Raw genomic sequence first — 21,182 nt, 5'->3', positions numbered from 1 at the left:
CAGGCACTTTGGGTCCCGTCTTGGAAATATAGCGCCTTTATCCTCAGCAAGGCCTCAATCATTGAGCACCCTAACTACCACCACTGTGGGTAGATCGTCACCACACTGTGCAGTAGCTCTACACCATCATCACATTCGTAGTCTAGTCTTATATCCTCTTCCAACGAAGCAGGATACCATTCGGCCCATCCACTCCTTACCAACCCCCTTGCATTCCCATCATTCCCCACCTCTCCATTTTCTCTTTCCATCCAGTGAGGGTCGATTAACACTGACAGCTATGGGAGAAATAAATTAATCTTTAAGAAGTTTCCTCAGCAATTTCTTCTCATAAGCTACATCTCTGCTCCCAGCTGCCAGCGACATTGCTTGTGCTCCTCACCTTTTACTTCCACGACAATAGACAATAGGTGCAGGAGGAGGCCATTCGGCCCTTCGAGTCAGCACCGCCATTCAGTGTGATCATGGCTGATCATTCTCAATCAGTACCCCGTTCCTGCCTTCTCCCCATACCCCCTGACTCCGCTATCCTTAAGAGCTCTATCCAGCTCTCTCTTGAATGCATTCAGAGACTTGGCCTCCACTGCCTTCTGAGGCAGAGAATTCCACAGATTTACAACTCTCTGACAGAAAAAGGTTTTCCCTCATCTCTGTTCTAAATGGCCTACCCCTTATTCTTAAACTGTGCCCCCTGGTTCTGGACTCCCCCAACATTGGGAACATGTTTCCTGCCTCTAGCGCGTCCAATCCCTTAATAATCTTATATGTTTCAATAAGATCCCCTCTCATCCTTCTAAATTCCAATGTATACAAGCCTAGTTGCTCCAGTCTTTCAACATACGACAGTCCCGCCATTCCGGGAATTAACCTAGTAAACCTACGCTGCACGCCCTCAATAGCAAGCATATCCTTCCTCAAATTTGGAGACCAAAACTACAGACAGTACTCCAGGTGCGGTCTCACCAGGGCCCTGTACAACTGCAGAAGGACCTCTTTGCTCCTATACTCAACTCCTCGTTCCAGTCTTTAGCTGGAGTATCTTTTGCTGTGACTACAGATCCAGGTCTACGTGCAAACATTCAGGGACAGTTTCTTCCCAACTGTTGTCAGGCAACTGAACGGCCCTCTCATAGAAACACAGAAAATAGGTGCAGGAGTAGGCCATTCAGCCCTTCGAGCCAGCACCGCCATTCAACATCATCATGGCTGATCATCCAAAATCAGTCCCCCGTACCTGCATCTGTATCCCTTGATTCCTTTAGCCCGAAGAGCTAAATCTAACTCTCTCTTGAAAACATCGTGAATTGGCCTCTGTGGCAGAGAATTCCACAAATTCACAACTCTCTGGGTGAAAAAGATTTTCCTCATCTCAGTCCTAAATGGCCTACCCCTTATTCGTAAACTGTGACCCCTGGTTCTGGACTCCCCCAACATCGGGAACATTTTTCCTGCATCTAGCCTGTCCAATCCCAATAAGTATTATATATGTTTCTATAAGATCCAGTTTTTTATATGTTTCTATAAGATCCATCACTCATCAGCTAGAGTGCGGTTCTGACCTCCCATCAATCTCACTAGAAACCTTTGAACTATCTTTAATTGGAGTTTATCTTGTACTTAATGTTGTACCCTTTATCCTTTATCTGTGTACTGAGGACAGCTTGACTGTAATCATGTATTGTCTGTTTGCTGACTGGAAAGCACACAAACAAAAGCTTTTCACTGTATCGTGGTAAACGTTACAATTATAAACTAAATTAGAGATGAGCACTAAATGGAGTAACTCAGCTGGTCAGGCGGCATCTCTGGAGAAAAGGAATAGGTAACACTTTGGGTCGAGACCCTGCTTCAGACTGGGTCAGGCGAGAGGGAAACTAGAGGTATCAGGGGATGTATCTCTCACCCCCCAATTCTCAGTCTGAAGAAGGGTCTCTACCTGAAACTTCCTCTATTCCTTTCCTCCACAGATGCTGCCTGACCCGCTGAGTTACTCCAGCATTTTGTGTCTGTCTTCAGTGTAAACCAGAATCTGCAGTTCCTTCCTACATAAACTGAACTGCACGAGACTATCATGTCCCACACTGTCAGGTCACCCAAGGTTACCCTCACACAGTGCTGAACTACTGTCTACGTCTTTGGTGACCCTCGGACTTTCCTTGATCGGACTTTGCTGGCTTTACCTTGCACTAAACGTTATTCCCTTATTCTGCACTGTAATACACTGAACGGCTCGATTGTAATCATGCATAATCATGCACTGGAATTTAGAAGGAATGAGAGGGGATCTTATCGAAACGTATAAGATTATTAAGGGGTTGGACACGTTAGAGGCAGGAAACATGTTCCTAATGTTGGGGGAGTCCAGAACCAGGGGCCAGTTTAAGAATAAGGGGGAGGCCATTTTGAACGGAGATGAGGAAAAACATTTTCAGTCAGAGAGTTGTGAATCTGTGGAATTCTCTGCCTCAGAAGGCAGTGGAGGCCAATTCTCTGAATGCATTCAAGAGAGCTAGATAGAGCTCTTAAGGATAGCGGAGTCAGGGGAGAAGGCAGGAACGGGGTACTGATTGAGAATGATCAGCCATGATCACATTGAATGGCGGTGCTGGCTCGAAGGGTCGAATGGCCTCCTCCTGCACCTATTGTCTCTCTGTCTTTCTGCTGACTGGTTAGCACGCACAGCTTTTCACTGTAGCTCGGTACATGTGACACTAAGCCAAGCTGAAGCAGCCACCCCTCACCTGCTCCTTGGCACAGAAGCCGCAGATCATGCGTGTGGCCATCTCCATCAGGTGGTCCTGGTTGTTGTCATGACACAGGTCGCACGGGTAGGCTTTCCCGCAGCACTGAAACCTGAAAGATTCACCAGGAGAGGAACAGTTAAAACCCTGCAGCACACAGAGGCACACGCAGGTCATGCTGCCTCAGCAAGACCACCAGCACAATCAAGGACCAGTCTCACCCCGCTCACTCCCTCCTCTCCCATCAGGCAACAAGTGTGAAAACGCACACAGTCCAGATTCAGGGCAATTGGACTATCCTCTCACCAACCAGCGACTGGCCCTGACCGACACACGTACAGATTGCCAGGTTCATTGGCTTCAATAAATTGTAAGTTGTTCCTAGTGTGTAGGATTGTGCTAGTGTACTGGTCGACACGGACTTGGTAGGCTGAAGGGCCTGGTTTCCGTGCTGTATCTGTAAACTATCCTTAAATACGGTCACAATCCTGATCTTAACCTTGTCTAGGTTTGGAGATGCAGTATGGAAACAGGCCCTTCGGCCTATTGAGTCCACATCGCCCACCCCTTCACACTCCCTACACACCAGGGGCAATTTACAGAAGCTAATTAACCTACAAACCCAAGCGTCTGGGATATGGAAGGAAACCAGGGCAGGCAGAGAAAATTTTGCAGAAATGTCTGAAGAAGGGTCTCGAATCGAACGTCACCCATTCCTTCTCTCCAGAGATGCTGCCTGTCCCAACGAGTTACTCCAGCGTTTTGGGCCTATCTTCGGTGTAAACCAGCATCTGCAGTTCCTTCCTACACTATCCCCACTTCCTAGTTTCTTAAATGAGGGCGCACAGGCAACGTCTAACAGTCGAAGAGAAAAACCTCATCTAAACGCCATTTATCTTCCCAAATGTGGATACCTCCCCTTTTCTCCACTGCAATCCATCTGCTAAAAGGAAACTATGGCAGGTGAGAGGTGCAGGAGGAGGCCATTCGGCCCTTCAAGCCAGCACCGCCATTCACCGTGATCATGGCTGATCATCCACAATCAGTACCCCGTTCCTGCCTTCTCCCCATACCCCCTGACTCCGCTATCTTTGAGAGCTCCATCTAACTCTCTCTTGAATGCATCCAGAGAATCGGCCTCCACTGCCATCTGAGGCAGAGAATTCCACAGATTCACAAACTCTCTGGGTAAAACAAATCGGAGATGGCGAAACAAATGTTCTAATCTTATTCAGACGCAAAAACAGAAGTTAAAGCAGATCTTACCTGAGCCAGCGACAACTCTTCTTGTAGTGGCCGCAGGTGCCAAATTCAGGCAGGGGTTTCCCCAGCTGGATGGTAGATACTTGGGGCAGCCTCTTCGGATGTTGGTGAACTGAATTCTTATTGTCTTTAGCAAGAAAAAAGACCAAACGACTGGTCACTGAATGGTTAGGAAAAAAACTGCAGATGCTGGTTTAAACCGAAGGTGGACACAAAATGCTGGAGTAACTCAGCAGGTCAGGCAGCATCTCTGGAGAGAAGGAATGGGTGACGTTTCGGGTCGAGACCCTTCTTCAGACTGATCAGTCTGAAGAAGGGTCTCGACCTGAAACATCACCCATTCCTTCTCTCCAGAGATGCTGCCTGAATCGCTGAGTTACTCCAGCATTTTGTATCTACCTTCTGTCACTGAATGGTTACGTGTCAGCTGTGGTCCAACACACAACCTACAAGCTCAACATAGAAACATAGAAAATAGGTGCAGGAGTAGGCCATTCGGCCCTTCGAGCCTGCACCGCCATTCAATATGATCATGGCTGATCATCCAACTCAGTATCCCGTACCTGCCTTCTCTCCATACCCCCTGATCCCTTTAGCCACAAGGGCCACATCTAACTCCCTCTTAAATATAGCCAATGAGCTGGCCTCAACTACCTTCTGTAGCAGAGAATTCCACAGATTCACCACTCTGTGTGAAAAATAACTTTCTCATCTCAGTCCTAAAAGACTTCCCCCTTATCCTTAAACTGTGACCCCTTGTTCTGGACTTCCCCAACATCAGGAACAATCTTCCTGCATCTAGCCTGTCCAACCCCTTAAGAATTTTGTAAGTTTCTATAAGATCCCCCCTCAATCTTCTAAATTCCAGCGAGTATAAACCGAGTCTATCCAGTCTTTCTTCATATGAAAGTCCTGCCATCCCAGGAATCAATCTGGTGAACCTTCTCTGTACTCCCTCCATGGCAAGAATGTCTTTCCTCAGATTAGGAGACCAAAACTGCACGCAATACTCAAGGTGTGGTCTCACCAATGCCCTGTACAACTGCAGCAGAACCTCCCTGCTCCTATACTCAAATCCCCTCGCTATGAATGCCAACATCCCATTCACTTTCTTCACTGCCTGCTGCACCTGCATGCCTACTTTCAATGACTGGTGTACCACGACACCCAGGTCTCGTTGCATCTCCCCTTTTCCTAATCGGCAATCGGTCATCAAGGAGCAGATGACCCAGAGACAACACTCTTCTCCCAAACTGGGACCCATCCTGCACTTTTCCACTAACGAGAAAACTCTTGTGGGAACTGCAGATGCTGGTTCATTAAAAAAAAACCCACACAAAGGGTGGAGTCACTCAGCGGGCCAGGCAGCATCCCTGGAGAACATGGATAGGTAACGTTTAGGGTCCGAAGAATGGTCCTGACCTGAAACGTCAACTATCCATGTCCTCCAGAGATGCTGCCTGATCTGCTGAGTTGCTCTAACACTTTGTGTTTTTTTTCAAAGAAAACCCTCGTACATTTCTTATTTATTTAATTAAGAAACTAATGAAAAATTATTTAATTAAACAAATCATCTGTTGAGGCTGGAGCTGCCCGTCTGAGTGTCTGGTTGCCAGACTTCACCCACACTCCCTTTCCCTTGATGAATGGACACAGAATGTTGGAGTAACTCACGGGTCAGGCAGCATCTCTGGAGAAAAGGAGTTAGGTGGCGTTTCGGGTCAGGACCCTTCATCAAACTGGGGGTCAGGGAGGGAGAAACTAGAGGCGCGGGAAGGTACAGAACAAAGCGGAGCCCGCATCGATGATTCAGGACAGGTGGAGCCCACAATGGTCCATTGTTGGTCGGGGACGAGGTGATAACGAACGAATACAAATGGAGAGATGAGCAAGAGGACTCGGGTGGGGGAGGGACAGAGAGGGGGAAACAGGGGTTACTTGAAGCTTGAGAAACCAATATTCATTGGTTGTAAGTAAAAAAAACCTGCTGATGCTGGTTTAAAATCGAAGGCAGACACAAAATGCTGGAGTAACTCAGCGGGTCAGGCAGCATCTCGGGAGAGAGGGAATGGGTGACATTTTGGGTCAGAGGAGGGGGCGGGACAAAGTCTCGACCCGAAACGTCACCCATTCCTTCTCTCCAGTGATGCTGCCTGACCCGCTGAGTTACTCAAGCATTTTGTGGAACTGCATGTTTGCAGTTCCATGGAACTGTAAATGCTTGTTTACAAAAGATTGTGGAATTGGGGGAAGAAAGCTGGAGGAGGGGATGGGCAGGACAAAGTTATGTAAACCCCTCCCCCCTTTTTTCCCCTCTCCCCTGTGCCTCACCTGGACTCGCACTTATTTCTCCCCTGCCCCTCCACCTACATTCCTTCCTCCAGCTTCACAATTCGCAATTTGTCACTCCTTTTGTCTGACACCATTTGCTTTTTCATCTCTGGCCTTTGTTCTTACCATCTGCCTATCTAAAAGAAAACCCTTCTCACTTGCATCAACCTATTATCTGCCAGGCCCTCCTCTCTTCCAGCTTTCACTAGAATTTAGAAGGATGAGAGGGATATCTTATGGAAACATATAAAATTATAAAAGGACTGGACAAGCTAGATGCGGGAAAAATATTCCCAATGTTGGGGGAGTCCAGAACCAGGGGCCACAGTCTAAGAATAAAGGGGAGGCCATTTAAAACTGAGGTGAGAAAAAAACTTTTTCACCCAGAGAGTTGTGAATTTGGGGAATTCTCTGCCATAGAGGGCAGTGGAGGCCAATTCACTGGATGAATTTAAAAGAGAGTTAGATAGAGCTCCAAGGGCTAGTGGAATCAAGGGATATGGGGAGAAGGCAGGCATGGGTTACTGATTGTGGATGATCAGCCATGATCACAATGAATGGCGGTGCTGGCTCGAAGGGCCAAATGGCCTCCTCCTGCACCTATTTTCTCTGTTTCTATGTATCTTTCCCCTCCTTACAATCAGGCTGAAGAAGGATCCTAACCCAAAATTTCAACTATCCATATTCTCGAGAGATGTTGCCTGACCCGCTGAGTTACTCCACCAATTTGTGTCCTCTCAGGTACACAGGCTAGTTAGTTAGCCATAAGTATACTTGGTTCAATAATGGAATTGTCAATATCTATCAGGGTCAAGCAGTCCCTGTCTGATTGTTCTTACAGTGAGAGGACAAGGAGTGACCTAGAATGGGTAATGAAAGATTTTAACAGGCGTGGGGGAGGGATTGACTGAGAAAGTGAAAGAAAGAACAAATTTACAGAGCAAGATAGTCAGTGGAAAATCACAACGGGAATTGAGAAGAAACCTATTTTCTGAAGAGGGTAGTGAGAATGTGAGGCCTATTAATTCTATATTTGGGGGTATCTCAGGAGAGAAGGAATGGGTGACGTTTCGGGTCGAGACCCTTCTTCAGAAGGGTCTCGACCCGAAACGTCACCTATTCGGGTCGAGACCCTTCTTCAGAAGGGTCTGAAGAAGGGTATCTCCTGAGATGCTGCCAGACCTGCTGAGTTACTCCAGCATTTTGTGAAATAAATACCTTCGATTTGTACCAGCATCTGCAGTTATTTTCTTACACTATATTTGGGGGTGGCTGAAATGAAGTGTTTTTTTAAGGGAACACAGGAAAAAGGGTATCAGTGTTCTACTGATACAAAAGGACACAAAATGCTGGAGTAAGACAGCGGGTTAGGCAACATCTCTGGAGAACATGGATAGCTGATGCTTCAGATTGGGATTCAGACTGATTGTGGAGGGGGGGGAGGAAAGAAAGCTAGGAGAGAGGAAAGGCAGGACAAAGTGTATCAGGTAATAGGTGGACATAGATATGGGGGGGGTGGTAGGTAGATGGTTGGAACGAAGGCCAGAGATTAAACAGGCACGCGAGTGAGGTAAAATAAGAAGAAAAGAGCCGAACGTTTTTTGAGGCGTACAGCGGGGGTCAAATTTTTTTTTTTAATTCACACACAAAATTACCAGTTTCAAGCCTCTTTTAGTGCATTTCAAAGTAAAAACGGACATTACAGAATAATGTGAATATGTCACTGTACACTAATAAATTTTAAATTATTTTAATTAATTTAGTTATATAATCTTGCAGTTAAATTTAATATTTACTCATTACAGTTCCGCCACTGATTTTCTGGCACTCTTGGTTCCAGAGCTTTGCTGGTTTATCCAGCCGGCCAAGGAAGTCGCTCGGCGATGGGGATAGATGTGCCGGCTCCAGCTGGGCTGGAGTTCCAGAGCCCCGGCCGCAGGTTGCAAATTCAACCCACCGATCGGCCGTGGAAGTCCCGATGAGGTCGAGATTGGATGCCTTGCCCAGCCTGGGTGCCACATTTTCAGGGAGACTTCCAGGGCGCGTGGGGGGGGGGGGGGGGGGGGTTTCAAGTGGGCTCTCCTAATTTTGTCCAGATTCCAATGATTAGCGGCTATTTTGCGCGGAACCCCTAGCGACCTCTAGCGGAACCCCAGTGTCCCGGGGGGGAGCCCCGGTTGAGAAACGCTGCTATACATCGTTTATTAATTTTTTTCCATCCAATTTCTCCATTGGTAGACGCATTTTGGCAAAGTGAAAAACGCGGAAATCATGCAAAAAGCGTTATAAAAAAAACGCAGAGATCCTCGGAAACACGGGAAATTCACATGCCTGATTAAATCAGAAGGTGTGAGACAGACTGATTGATGAGTTACAAATTGTGAAGCCAGAGGAAGGAGCTTAGGACGAGGGGGAGATTGAGGGGAGAAATAGGTGCAAATAGGGGAGGGGAGAAAGGGGGGGGGGGTGGGGGAGAAATGCTATTGATACATTTGGCTGAGTAAGGAAAGGAAATGGAGAAAAGACATTGGGGTGAACACGCCACGAGTCCCCGCTCTCTATTAATCTCCAGGCCCGTATTCCAAATGTGTTTCTTTGCAACACATCTTCTTTTCCCCAACTCCATCCTCCTGCTACGAGTGAAGTCAACTACGTTTAGCTACGCTCACCCATCTCGTCATCTGACTGGGCGTTCATCTGGTAAAACTGGGCCGCCTCTGCAAACACACTGAGTTTCCCATGGCAGTGCAAGCAGTTGAGTTCCTTGTACCGGCCGTACGACAGACCCTGGACAACAAGAGAGAAGGGTTAGCAACCGCAGTCACTCAGTGGGTTAACAAAAGAAAATGCAGGAGTCAAGTCAAGTCAAGTCAAGTCAATTTTATTTGTATAGCACATTTAAAAACAACCCACGTTGACCAAAGTGCTGTACATCAGTTCAGGTACTAAGAAACGATCATACAATGGCACACAAACATAACAGCACATACATAAACAGCTCACAGCGCCCCCTCAGAGGGCCTCAAACGCTAGGGAGTAGAAATAGGTTTTGAGCCTGGACTTAAATGAGTCAATGGAGGGGGCAGTTCTGATGGGGAGAGGGATGCTGTTCCACAGTCTCGGAGCTGCAACCGCAAAAGCGCGGTCACCCCTGAGCTTAAGCCTAGACCGCGGGATAGTGAGTATCCCCAGGCTCTCAATGGAGCAATCACAGGTTAAATACAGCTCTTATAGACAATAGGTGCAGGAGTAGGCCATTCGGCCCTTCGAGCCAGTACCGCCATTCAATGTGATCATGACTGATCATTCTCAATCAGTACCCCGTTCCTGCCTTCTCCCCATACCCCCTGACTCGGCTATCCTTAAGAGCTCTATCTAGCTCTCTCTTGAATGTATTCAGAGAATTGGCCTCCACTGCCCTCTGAGGCAGAGAATTCCACAGATTCACAACTCTCTGGGTGAAAAAGTTTTTCCTCGTCTTTGTTCTAAATGGCCTACCCCTTATTCTTAAACTGTGGCCCCTGGTTCAGGACTCCCCCAATATTGGGAACATGTTTCCTGCCTCTAATGTGTCCAACCCCTAAATAATCTTATACGTTTCGATAAGATCCCCTCTCATCCTTCTAAATTCCAGTGTATACAAGCCTAGTCGCTCCAGTCTTTCAACATATGACAGTCCCGCCATTCCAGGAATTAACCTAGTAAACCTACGCTGCACGCCCTCTTAACTTTACAGTGCAAAGTTCCACAAGCCCATTCACCTGTAGCTCATTGCAAACATTGGACTCTATGCTAAGAACCAGGGGCCACAGTTTAAGAATAAGGGGTAGGCCATTTAGAATGGAGATGAGGAAAAACTTTTTCAGTCAGAGTTGTGAATCTGTGGAATTCTCTGCCTCAGAAGGCAGTGGAGGCCAATTCTCTGAATGCATTCAAGAGAGAGCTAGATAGAGCTCTTAAGGATAGCGGAGTCAGGGGGTATGGGGAGAAGGCAGGAACGGGGTACTGATTGAGAATGATCAGCCATGATCACATTGAATGGTGGTGCTGGCTCGAAGGGCCGAATGGCCTCCACCTGCACCTATTGTCTATTGTAGCTCATTGCAAACATTGGACTCCACCTCTGAACCTGTTGCACAACAATGCTGAGAACTACATACTGCACTCCATATCTTTCAGTGCTGAGATCTGTGTACTGCACTCTGTATCTATCCCTGCTGAAAACTGTCTAGTGCATTCTGTTTCGTTTAATTTAGATTAGAGATACAGCGCGGAAACAGGCCCTTTCGGCCCACCGGGTGCGTGCCGACCAGTGTTCCCCGCACATTAACACTATCCTATACCCACTAGGGACAATTTTTTAAAATATGTACCAAGCCAATTAACCTACAAACCTGTACGTCTTTGGAGTGTGGGAGGAAACCGAAGATCTCGGAGAAAACCTATGCAGGTCATGGGGTGAACGTGCAAACTCCGTACAGACAGCACCCGTAGTCGGGATCGAACCCAGATCTCCGGCGCTGCATCCGCTGTAAGGCAGCAACTCTACCGCTGCGCCACCGTGCACGTCTTTCCCTTCGCTCTGACTGTTGTACAGTATTTGAGTTTGGCTTGATTGTATTTATGAATACTTTTATCGGATTTGATTCGATAGCGTGCAAAACAATGCTGTTCTCTGTACATGCAACAATAATAAGTTCATAAGTGATAGGAGCAGAATTAGGTCATTCAGCCCATCGAGTCTATTCTACCATTCAATCATGGCTGACCTATCTTTCCCTCAACCTCATTCTCCTGCCTTCTCCCTATAACCCCTGACATGAAGAATCTCGCTATCTTTGCCTTAAAAATATCCATTGACTTGGCCACCACAGCCTTCTGTGGCAATGAATTCCACAAATTCACCACCCTAAGACTAAAGATATTCCTCCCCATCTCCTTCTTAAAGGAACATCCTTTAATTCTGAGGCGATGACCTCTGGTCCTGCACTCTCCCACTAGTGGAAACATCCTCTCCACATCCACTCCATACAGGCCTTTCACTATTCAAGATGTTTCAATGATTCAAGATTCAAGATAGCTTTATTGTCATCCAAATTGGACGAAATTCAGTCACCCACAGTCCAACAACAAAAGCATCAAAATAGGCATTAAAATTACACAACCCCCAAAACACACAAAAGAAACATCCATCAAGAAAACATCCATCACAGTGAGTCTCCTCCAGTCCTCTCCTCACTGTGATGTCAGGTCACAATGTCTTTTCCCTTCTCCTGCTGTCCTCTCCCGCAGTCAGGCTGTTGTGGTTGCAGGCCGCGCCGGACGGTCCGCAGCAGGCCGAGCCTAAGGCGAGTCGCAGCCGCTCCCGCAGCCTCCGAAGACGGCCGGCTCCGCCGATGATAAGTACGATCCGGGGCGGGCGAACACGCTGTCACTGCCGCTGTTGCTGCACATCGGGGCGGTCGTGGCTCCCGACATTGAAGCCCCCGCCCAGCAGAGAAATATCCCGCGGCCTATCTTAGGCCGCGCCGGACGGTGAAATGTCCGCGACCCAAGCCCCGCGATCCGGGGCGGGCGAACACGCTGCCGCTGCCGGAGCTCCTGATGTCGGCATCCACGCAGCCCGAGCCTAAGGCGAGTCGCAGCCGCTCCCGCAGCCTCCGAAGACGGCCGGCTCCGGTGATGGTAAGTCCGGTCCGCGGGCTCTGCGAACCGGAGCCCTGGAGGCCGCCAGCTCCAGGAGTTGGGCCGATGGTAGGCCGCAGCAGGAACGGAGACACCACCCAGAAAACAAAGGTCGGGTCTCCGTTCGGAAGGGACACCTATTTACAATTTTACAGTTCCCCCCCCTCCCCCCCCACCCACATACACACATAGTACACAAACACAAAAACACCACATCACAACTACAATTAAGACAAAAAAACAACAAAAACACAAAGACAAATGGACCGCAGGTAAGCCGCAGCTGCTATGGCAGCGCCGCCATTTTGGGTTGCCATTTTGAGGTTTCCCCTCAGCCTTCTAAACTCCAGCGAGTACAGGCCCAGTGCTGTCAAACCCTCATCCTATGTCAGTTAACCCACTCATTCCTGGGATCATTCTCGTAAAACTCTCCAGCGCTAGCACATCCTTCCTCAGATATGGGATCCAAATGCTTTTTGACCGGCAGCTTACAAAACCTCAGCATTACATCACTGTTTTTGTGTTCAAATTCTCTTGAAATAAATGCTAGCGTTGCGTTTGCCTTCCTTGCTACCGATTCGACTTGCAAATTAACTTTTCGGGAATCCTGCACCAGCACGACCAAGTCCCTTTGCACCTCCTCAACCTAATCAGGAGCTGAACTCTTTAGATTGTAAAACTACGCCAAAAATAGTCTCTCAACCTATATCACAGAGTTTAAGTATGTAGGAAGGAACTGCAGATGCTGGTTTACATCGAAGATAGACACAAAATGCCGGAGTTAGCGGGTCAGGCAGCATCTCTGGAGAAAAGGAACAGGTGACATTTTAGATCGAGACCCTTCCTCAGACCTGAAATGTCATCTATTCCGTTTTCTCCAGAGATGCTGCCGGACACACGAGTTACTCCAGCATTTTGTGTCTATCTTTGCAGATTTTAAGACTCAATAGACAATAGGTGCAGGAGTAGGCCATTCGGCCATTCGAGCCAGCACCGCCATTCACTGTGATCATGGCTGATCATCCACAATCAGTACCCCGTTCCTGCCTTCTCCCCATATCCCCTGACTCCGCTATCTTTAAGAGCTCTATCGAACTCTCTCTTGAAAGCATCCTGAGAATTGGCCTCCACTGCCTTCTGAGGCAGAGATTGACACAGATTCACAACTCTCTGGGTGAAAAAGTTTTTCCTCATCTCCATTCTAAATGGCCTACCCCCTTATTCTTAAACTATGGCCCCTTGTTCTGGACTCCCCCAACATTGGGAACATGTTTCCTGCCTCTAATGTGTCCAACCCCTTAATAATCTTATATGTTTCAATAAGATCCCCTCTCATCCTTCTATTTGCCTTGGCAAGACAAAGTGACTTTGAAGCATGGGATTGCCTTCCCTCGCTATCTAATATGAGGTGGTTACAGGTCAAACACAATCTTAAAGGGAAAATATAAAACAAACACAAAGACCTGGAGATACAGAGGAGTTAAAATCAGCATCGGAATGGGAAACACAGGCTTCTGTTGTGGACGAAGCCCTTTTGTTAGAATTCTCTGCTTGTTCTACTGTAATCTAAGGTTATCAGCAATCTAGAATATCAGACCGCACACATACAACATCATCTAGATTGCTGCTTCCCAACTGCTGGCTGCTCCCCAAAACTGGCCCACGAAGGATTGAAACTGGGCCACGAGGAGGGGGTTCAAATTTAAATTTAATCTTACTTCATACTTGTTTGTCAATTAGTTTGGTTTAGAGATACAGCGCAGAAACAGGCCATTCGGCCCATCATGTCCGCGCCAAACAGCGATCCCCGCACATTAATGCATGGGAACAATTTATAATTTTACCAAAGCCAATTGACCTACAAACCTGTATGTTTTTGGAGTGTGGGAGGAAACCGGAGCACCCGGAGAAAACCCCATCCAAGTCATGGGGAGAATGGACAAACTCCGTACAGACAGCACCCGTGGTCAGGATTGAACCCGGGTCTCTGGCGCTGCAAGGCAGCAACTCTACCGCTGCGCCACCGTGTCAGTTTTCAGACTGTGGATGAAAAGGGCTGGGAGTCACCGATCCAGATGCCCAAAACCTGTTGCTTTCTCATTTAGGTGCCCAATGGAATATGGCTCATATAATAACACAATACAAAGGTCCATCTCCGCTATACTTCTTTAGCCAAAGGGTGGTGAATCTGTGGAATCCAGACGGCAGCGGAGACGAAGTCGTTTGATGTTTTTAAAGTGGAGATTGATAACGTCTTAGGTAGGTAGACACAAAATGCTGGAGTAACTCAGCGGGACAGGCAACATCTCTGGAGAGAAAGGAAGGGTCTCGGCCTGAAACGTCACCCATGCCTTCTCTCCAGAGATGCTGCCTGTCCCGCTGAGTTACTCCAGCATTTTGTGTCTATCTTCGGTTTAAACCAGCATCTGCAGTTCCTTCCTACGCAGTGATAGGTTTTTGATTATTAAGGGCGTCAAAGGTTACAGGAAAAAATGGGTTGAGAGGGAAAAATAGATCAGCCATGATCGAATGGCAGAGCAGAATCGATGGGCGAATGGCCTAATTCTGCTCCTATGTCTTATGGTCTTAACCTTTTATGCAAGAGGAGGAGAAACCACTGGAATGACCAACAGGTAAGACATTCGGAAAAGGCTCCCGTTTTACTAACTGACCTGCAAATCTCCCTCCTTGGAGCAGTTTAGGCAGCCCACAGAGAAGGAACTATCCTGCACGATCAAATCTACAGGGACGCATCCACGCAAGTCCAGGTAACCCACGACATCAGAGTTCTCGTGGAGGATACTGGGCCGGAAGGTTGCACTGATGGACGTGCTACATTTCTCACAGCTTGCAGAAGAAGGCTGTTTCTGTGAAACGGTCAGGTCGGCAGTTACTTTGCACCTTTGAACAGAAAGTGAACAGTGGTCAGTTCAACAGAAGCTACTCACTGGGATTTGCTGTTGGCTAAAACCCTGCTCAATCGTCACTGCCATTGGTGAGACCACACCTGGAGTATTGCGTACAGTTTTGGTCTCCTAATCTGAGGATAGACATTCTTGCCATAGAGGGAGTACAGAGAAGGTTCACCAGATTGATCCCTGGGATGGCAGGACTTTCATATGAAGAAAGACTGGATAGACTCGGCTTGTACTCGCTGGAATTTAGAAGATTGAGGGGGGATCTTATAGAAACTTACAAAACTAATTGGACAGGCTAGATGCAGGAAGATTGTTCCCGATGTTGGGGAAGTCCAGAACAAGTTTAAGGATAAGGGGGAAGTCTTTTAGGACCGAGATGAGAAAGTTTCTTTTCACACAGAGAGTGGTGAATCTGTGGAATTCTCTACCACAGAAGGTAGTTGAGGCCAGTTCATTGGCTATATTTAAGAGGGAGTTAGATGTGGCCCTTGTGGCTAAAGGGATCAGGGGGTATGGAGAGAAGGCAGGTACGGGATACTGAGTTGGATGATCAGCCATGATCATATTGAATGGCGGTGCAGGCTCGAAGGGCCGAATGGCCTACTCCTGCACCTATTTTCTATGTTTTGACTCAATTACAAGACCAGAAAATAACAATTAAGGCCACCTAAGAACAGGGAGCGACAGAAAATCTCAGCAGTCCCCAAGTTATAGTTTCCATTTTAGAGACACAGCTTGGAAAGAGACCCTTCGGCCCACCAAGTCCATGCCGACCATTGATCACCCGCTCGCACTAGTTCTATGTTACTGCACTCCCTCAATCACTCCCGACACACCTGGGTCAATTTGGAGGCCAATTAACTTACAAATCCCACACGTCTTTGGGACGTAGGAGGAAATTGGGAGCACCCGGAGGAAAGCCAGCCGGTCACAGGGAGAACGTGTAAACTCCACATAGACAGCACCCGAGGTCAGGATCGAACCTGGGTCTCTGGCGCTGTGAGGCAGCAGCTCTACCCACTGCGCTGCCCCACACAGAGAACATAAGCATACGACATTATAAACGTCGCCCATTCCTTCTCTCCCGAGATGCTGCCTGACCTGCTGATTTACTCCAGCATTTTGTGAATAAATACCTTCGATTTGTACCAGCATCTGCAGTTATTTTCTTATATTATAAGAGAACGATATCAGGGAGGAGATCGTCAATGGATAAGCAAGGAAACCAAATCAGACTTATTAATCACAATGGTAGTTGAAAAGCAAAGAAAATGTGGCTGGAAATTAAAAATAAACCACAGTAAATACTAGAAATACTCAACAGGGCATACAATATTTGTGGAGAGAAAAAAAGTGAATATTTGAGGCCACCAATACTCCACCAAGAAAATAACCCACGCGTACAATATTCATGATATTTTTGCACTTGTCTCACGCTAGTTATCGAGCTGCCTTTGCAATTCTCGAGTTTAAGAGTGCTGTATTGAGGGATGGGAATCTGTTATCCAGCTTGTGGAAACACCATCTCATTTAAAACCATAATATGTTGCACAGAATCAGCATAATCTGAGACAGTATTTGCTAAATCTATTGAGATTTATCTTGGAAGCTGTGACTAGCAGAGTTGTATAGAGATACAGCACGAAAACAGGCCCTTCGGCCCACTGGGTCCACGCCGACCATTGATCACCCATTCACACTAGTTCTGCGTTATCTCACTTTCAATTCCCGGAATGGCGGGACTGTCGTATGTTGAAAGACTGGAGCGACTAGGCTTGTATGCACTGGAATTTAGAAGGATGAGAGGAGATCTTATCGAAACATATAAGATTATTAAGGGGTTGGACACGTTAGAGGCAGGAAACATGTTCCCAATGTTGGGGGAGTCCAGAACCAGGGGCCACAGTTTGAGAATAAGGGGTAGGCCATTTAGAACGGAGATGAGGAAAAACTTTTTCAGTCAGAGAGTTGTGAATCTGTGGAATTCTCTGCCTCAGAAGGCAGTGGAGGCCAATTCTCTGAATACATTCAAGAGAGAGCTAGATAGAGCTCTTAAGGATAGCGGAGTCAAGGGGTATGGGGAGAAGGCAGGAACAGGGTACTGATTGAGAATGATCAGCCATGATCACATTGAATGATGGTGCTGGCTCGAAGGGCCGAATGGCCTCCTCCTGCACCCATTGTCTATTGTCATATCCACTCCCTGCACACTTGAGGCAATTTACAGCGGTCAATTAGACTCCAAACCCACATATCTTTGGAATATGGGAGGAAACCGGAGGAAAGCCACGCGATCACAGTGAGGATGTGCAAACTCCACACAGACAGCATCCGAGGTCAGGATTGAAACCGGGTCTCTGGCGCTGCGAGGCAGCAGCGCCACTCGGCCGCCCCATAACACACAACACATGGGCGGCACGGTGGCGCAGCAGTAGCGCAGCAGTAGAGTTGCTGCCTTACAAGGAATGCAGCGCAGAACACCCGGGATCCATCCCGACTACGGCCGCTGTCTGTACGGAGTTTGCACGTTCTCCCCGTGACCCACATGGGTTTTCTCCAAGATCTTCGGTTTCCTCCCACACTCCAAAGACGTGCAGGTTTGTAGGTTAATTGGCTTGGTAAATGTAAAAATTGTCCCTAGTGGGTGTAGGATAGTGTTAATGTGCGGGGATCGCTGGGCGGCGCGGACCCGGGCTATTGGAAGACACAACCATCTGGGATTTATACTTGGAAATTTATATTTTATAGATTTAGAGGAACAGCATCTCATATTTAGCTTGGGCAGCTTAAAGCCCAGTAGTATGAATATTGGTTTTTTCTAACTTCAAGTAACCCCGGCATTCCCTCTCTCTCTATCCTCCCCCACCCAAGTCGCACCAGCTCATTTTCACCCAACAAATAGCTAACAATGGCCAGTTTCCTTTATCATTGTTCCTTTTTTTGCATATCTTTCATTCATTGTACTTTATCTCTCTACATCATCGTCTATATCTTGCGTTTGCCTTTCCCGTGACTTTCGGTCTGAAGAAGGGTCTCGACCCGAAACGTCACCCATTCCTTCCCTCCAGAGATGCTGCCTGTCCCGCTGAGTTACTCCAGCTTTTTGTGCCTATCTTGGATTTATACACATCATCATTGCAAGACCTATCTTATGATGGCAAATGAAATAGTTTTTAAAATGATTGGGGGTTAATTTTTTCCATTTTAATTGATAACGAGACCCAACCTCTCCTGCATTGGTGCAGCACCCTCTCCTCCCCCTCCCTCCCCCCCCTCCAACCCTCCCCTCCCCCCCACCCTCCCTTCCCCCCCCACCTTCCCCTCACCCTCCCCTCCTTCCCCTCCTTCCCTTCACCCTTCCCTTCACCCTTCCCTCCCCCCACCCCTCCCACCCCTTCCTCGGAGATAGATCTAAACTTTAAAATGTGAATAACTTTAAAAACATAACACCGATTTCAATGAAACCTCTTCCATTAGCACCAAAGGGATGACGGTGAGTAAGGTGGGCCTAAAATTGCCACGCAACCAAATCCAAAACTGGAGATACTTAAAAAGTTTTAGCTTACTCTGTCGGCAATATAACATTGTCACACATTTTGTTCTTAAGAACACAGCTTTTAGAACAGAGACACTACGGACTAAGCATAGTTGTTTGTGGACAAAATGCTCAGGTGGTAGACACGTCCATCATGGGCACTGACCTCCACATCATCAAAGGGATCTACAGGAGGCACTGCCTCAAGATGGCAGGCAGCATCACCAGAGCCCAATTACACAAATGCCCAGCGCAAATTGGAGGAACAGCATCTCATATTTCGCTTGGGCAGTTTACACCCCAGTGGTATGAACATTGACTTCTCTAACTTCAGATAGTCCATGCTTCCCCTCTCTATCCCCTCCCCCTTCCCGGTTCTCCCACTAGTCTTCCTGTCTCCGAATACATTCTATCTTTGTCCCGTCCCCTCCCCTGACATCAGTCTGAAGAAGGGTCTCGACCCGAAACGTCGCCCATTCCTTCTCTCCAGAGATGCTGCCTGACCCGCTGAGTTACTCCAGCACTCTGTGTCCATGTTCTCCAGAGATGCTGCCTGACCCGCTGAGTTACTCCAGCATTCTGTGTCTACCAAATGGGTGGAAAGGTTTTGGCATCGTACAATTAATGATGCGCCTTGGCGGCTGACTGCCTGCATTCACTCTCTCGCCACTAAGGCTGATCGTACCTGCTGCACTTCAGTGACACGGTGATCTGCTGAACGGCCAGCGTCGCCGTCCCTTCTCCCAGCTGAAAGCCAATGAACCGCACGGCTGTTCCCTTGCGCAGGCCCTTGCTGTTTGACTCCATGGGCAGCTGGCCGCCCCCATTGCCGGCCGGGAGGGGTTTATGCCTGCGGGGCGCGTCAGTCCTTGAACAGCCGTCAACCTCCTCCCCGGAGCTGACCTCGCTGCCCGTGCCGCTCAACTCCGGGCTTTCCGTCTCGTTGAACTTGGTCTGCTGAAGCTCCTGTGACAGCCCCCTGACCACGTCTTCTTTCTGCGGGCACAGAGGTCCTTCCGTCGTCTGCAGAACCCGCGCGTCGGCCAGGCGCGGCTGCAGGTCCTGGAACGGCACAAAGCGGATCCCCGATTTCTCCGTGTCCAATTCCCTCTTTATCTGGAGAGGGTAGAAAAAGTGAAATGTCAGCATTCAAAGCCACAGTCGTATTGACAGCAATTCTCCACAATAATTCATGCAACCTCCTCAATAAAGAGGAGAGGTCACAGGGCTGGAGAGAATGGGATACTTACACTCCAAAGACTTACAGGTTTGTAGGTGTGTGTAGGATAGTGTTAGTGTGCAGGGATCGCTGGTCGGCAGGGACTCAGTGGGCCGAAGGGCCTGTTTCCACGCTGTATCTCTAAACTAAACTGATTCGGGAGGGTCAGCATGGCTTTATAGACAATAGGTGCAGGAGGAGGCCATTCGGCCCTTTGAGCCAGCACCGCCATTCAATGTGATCATGGCTGATCATTCTCAATCAGTACCCCGTTCCTGCCTTCTCCCCATACCCCCTGACTCTGCTATCCTTAAGAGCTCTATCCAGCTCTCTCTTGAATGCATTCAGAGAATTGGCCTCCACTGCCTTCTGAGGCAGAGAATTCCACAGATTTACAACTCTCTGACTGAAAAAGGTTTTCCCTCATCTCCGTTCTAAATGGCCTACCCCTTATTCTTAAACTGTGGCCCCTGGTTCTGGACTCCCCCAACACTGGGAACATGTTTCCTGCCTCTAACGTGTCCAACCCCTTAATGATCTTATACGTTTCGATGATCTCCTCTCATCCGTCTAAATTCCAGTGTATACAAACCTAGTCGCTCCAGTCTTTCAACATACGACAGAGAATGGGATACTTACACTCCAAAGACTTACAGGTTTGTAGGTGTGTGTAGGATAGTGTTAATGTGCAGGGATCGCTGGTCGGCAGGGACTCGGTGGGCCGAAGGGCCTGCTTCCACGCTGTATATCTAAACTAAAGTGATTTGGTAGGGTCAGCATGGCTTTGACCACAGCAGATCATGTTTTACTAACTTGTTGGGCATCCAAGGGTTGTGGTGGAGGAAGGTACCATAGGGCCATTTAAGAGGCTTTTGTATAGGCAAAATATGTAGGGAGGAAGTGCAGATGCTGATTTATACTGAAGATGGGCACAAAGCACTGGAGTAACTCAGCGAGTCAGGCAGCATCTCGGGAGAGAGGGAATGGGTGACATTACGGGTCAGAACCCTTCTTTAGACTAATTGACTTCAGATGGAAGTGGCGGCGCCTAACGGCTGCGGCTCGCTAGCAGTCTGTTCGTCTTTTTTCCTTTTTTTTTTGTTGTGTGTCGGTGTTGGGATGGTTTTTGTTTTTTTTTGGTTGTGTATGTGTGGAGGGTGGTGGTGTGGGTGGGGTGGTGTGGGTGGGGGGGTGGGGGAAACCTTTCTCTTTTAGGTCTCTTCCTCACGGCGCGGGGTGCGGCTCGGCCGCGGGGCCTTCCATCGCCCGGCGCGGCTCGGCCGCTGGACTCAACATCGCCCGGTGCGGCTCGGCCGCTGGACTTAACAGTGCCCGGTGCGGCTTGGCCGCGGGGCCTTCCATCACCCGGTGCAGCTCGGCCGCGGAGCCTAACATCGCTGGTGCGGCTCGGCCGCTGGACTTAACATCGCCCGGTGCGGCTTGGCCGCGGGGCCTTCCATCGCCCGGTGCGGCTCGGCCGCGGGACCTAA

At 48.3% G+C, this 21,182-nt stretch overlaps 1 protein-coding gene across 2 annotated transcripts in view; it reads right to left on the bottom strand.

Moving 5' to 3' along the window:
• Window positions 1–21,182, bottom strand: part of LOC144610956 (uncharacterized) — a 52,201-nt gene that overhangs the window by 9,906 nt on the left and 21,113 nt on the right. For both annotated transcript variants that reach the window (XM_078429987.1, XM_078429988.1), the window contains exons 6-10: window positions 19,159–19,589; window positions 14,693–14,921; window positions 9,005–9,122; window positions 4,008–4,131; window positions 2,742–2,853 (exon numbers count right to left, since the gene is read on the bottom strand). In XM_078429987.1, the coding sequence (XP_078286113.1) occupies window positions 2,742–2,853; window positions 4,008–4,131; window positions 9,005–9,122; window positions 14,693–14,921; window positions 19,159–19,589 (1,014 nt within the window). The remainder of the gene's footprint in view (window positions 1–2,741; window positions 2,854–4,007; window positions 4,132–9,004; window positions 9,123–14,692; window positions 14,922–19,158; window positions 19,590–21,182) is intronic.

The sequence above is a fragment of the Rhinoraja longicauda genome, chromosome 38, assembly GCF_053455715.1.
Source record: "Rhinoraja longicauda isolate Sanriku21f chromosome 38, sRhiLon1.1, whole genome shotgun sequence".
Taxonomy (NCBI): domain Eukaryota; kingdom Metazoa; phylum Chordata; class Chondrichthyes; order Rajiformes; family Arhynchobatidae; genus Rhinoraja; species Rhinoraja longicauda.
This window is presented reverse-complemented; position numbering and strand designations above follow the sequence as displayed.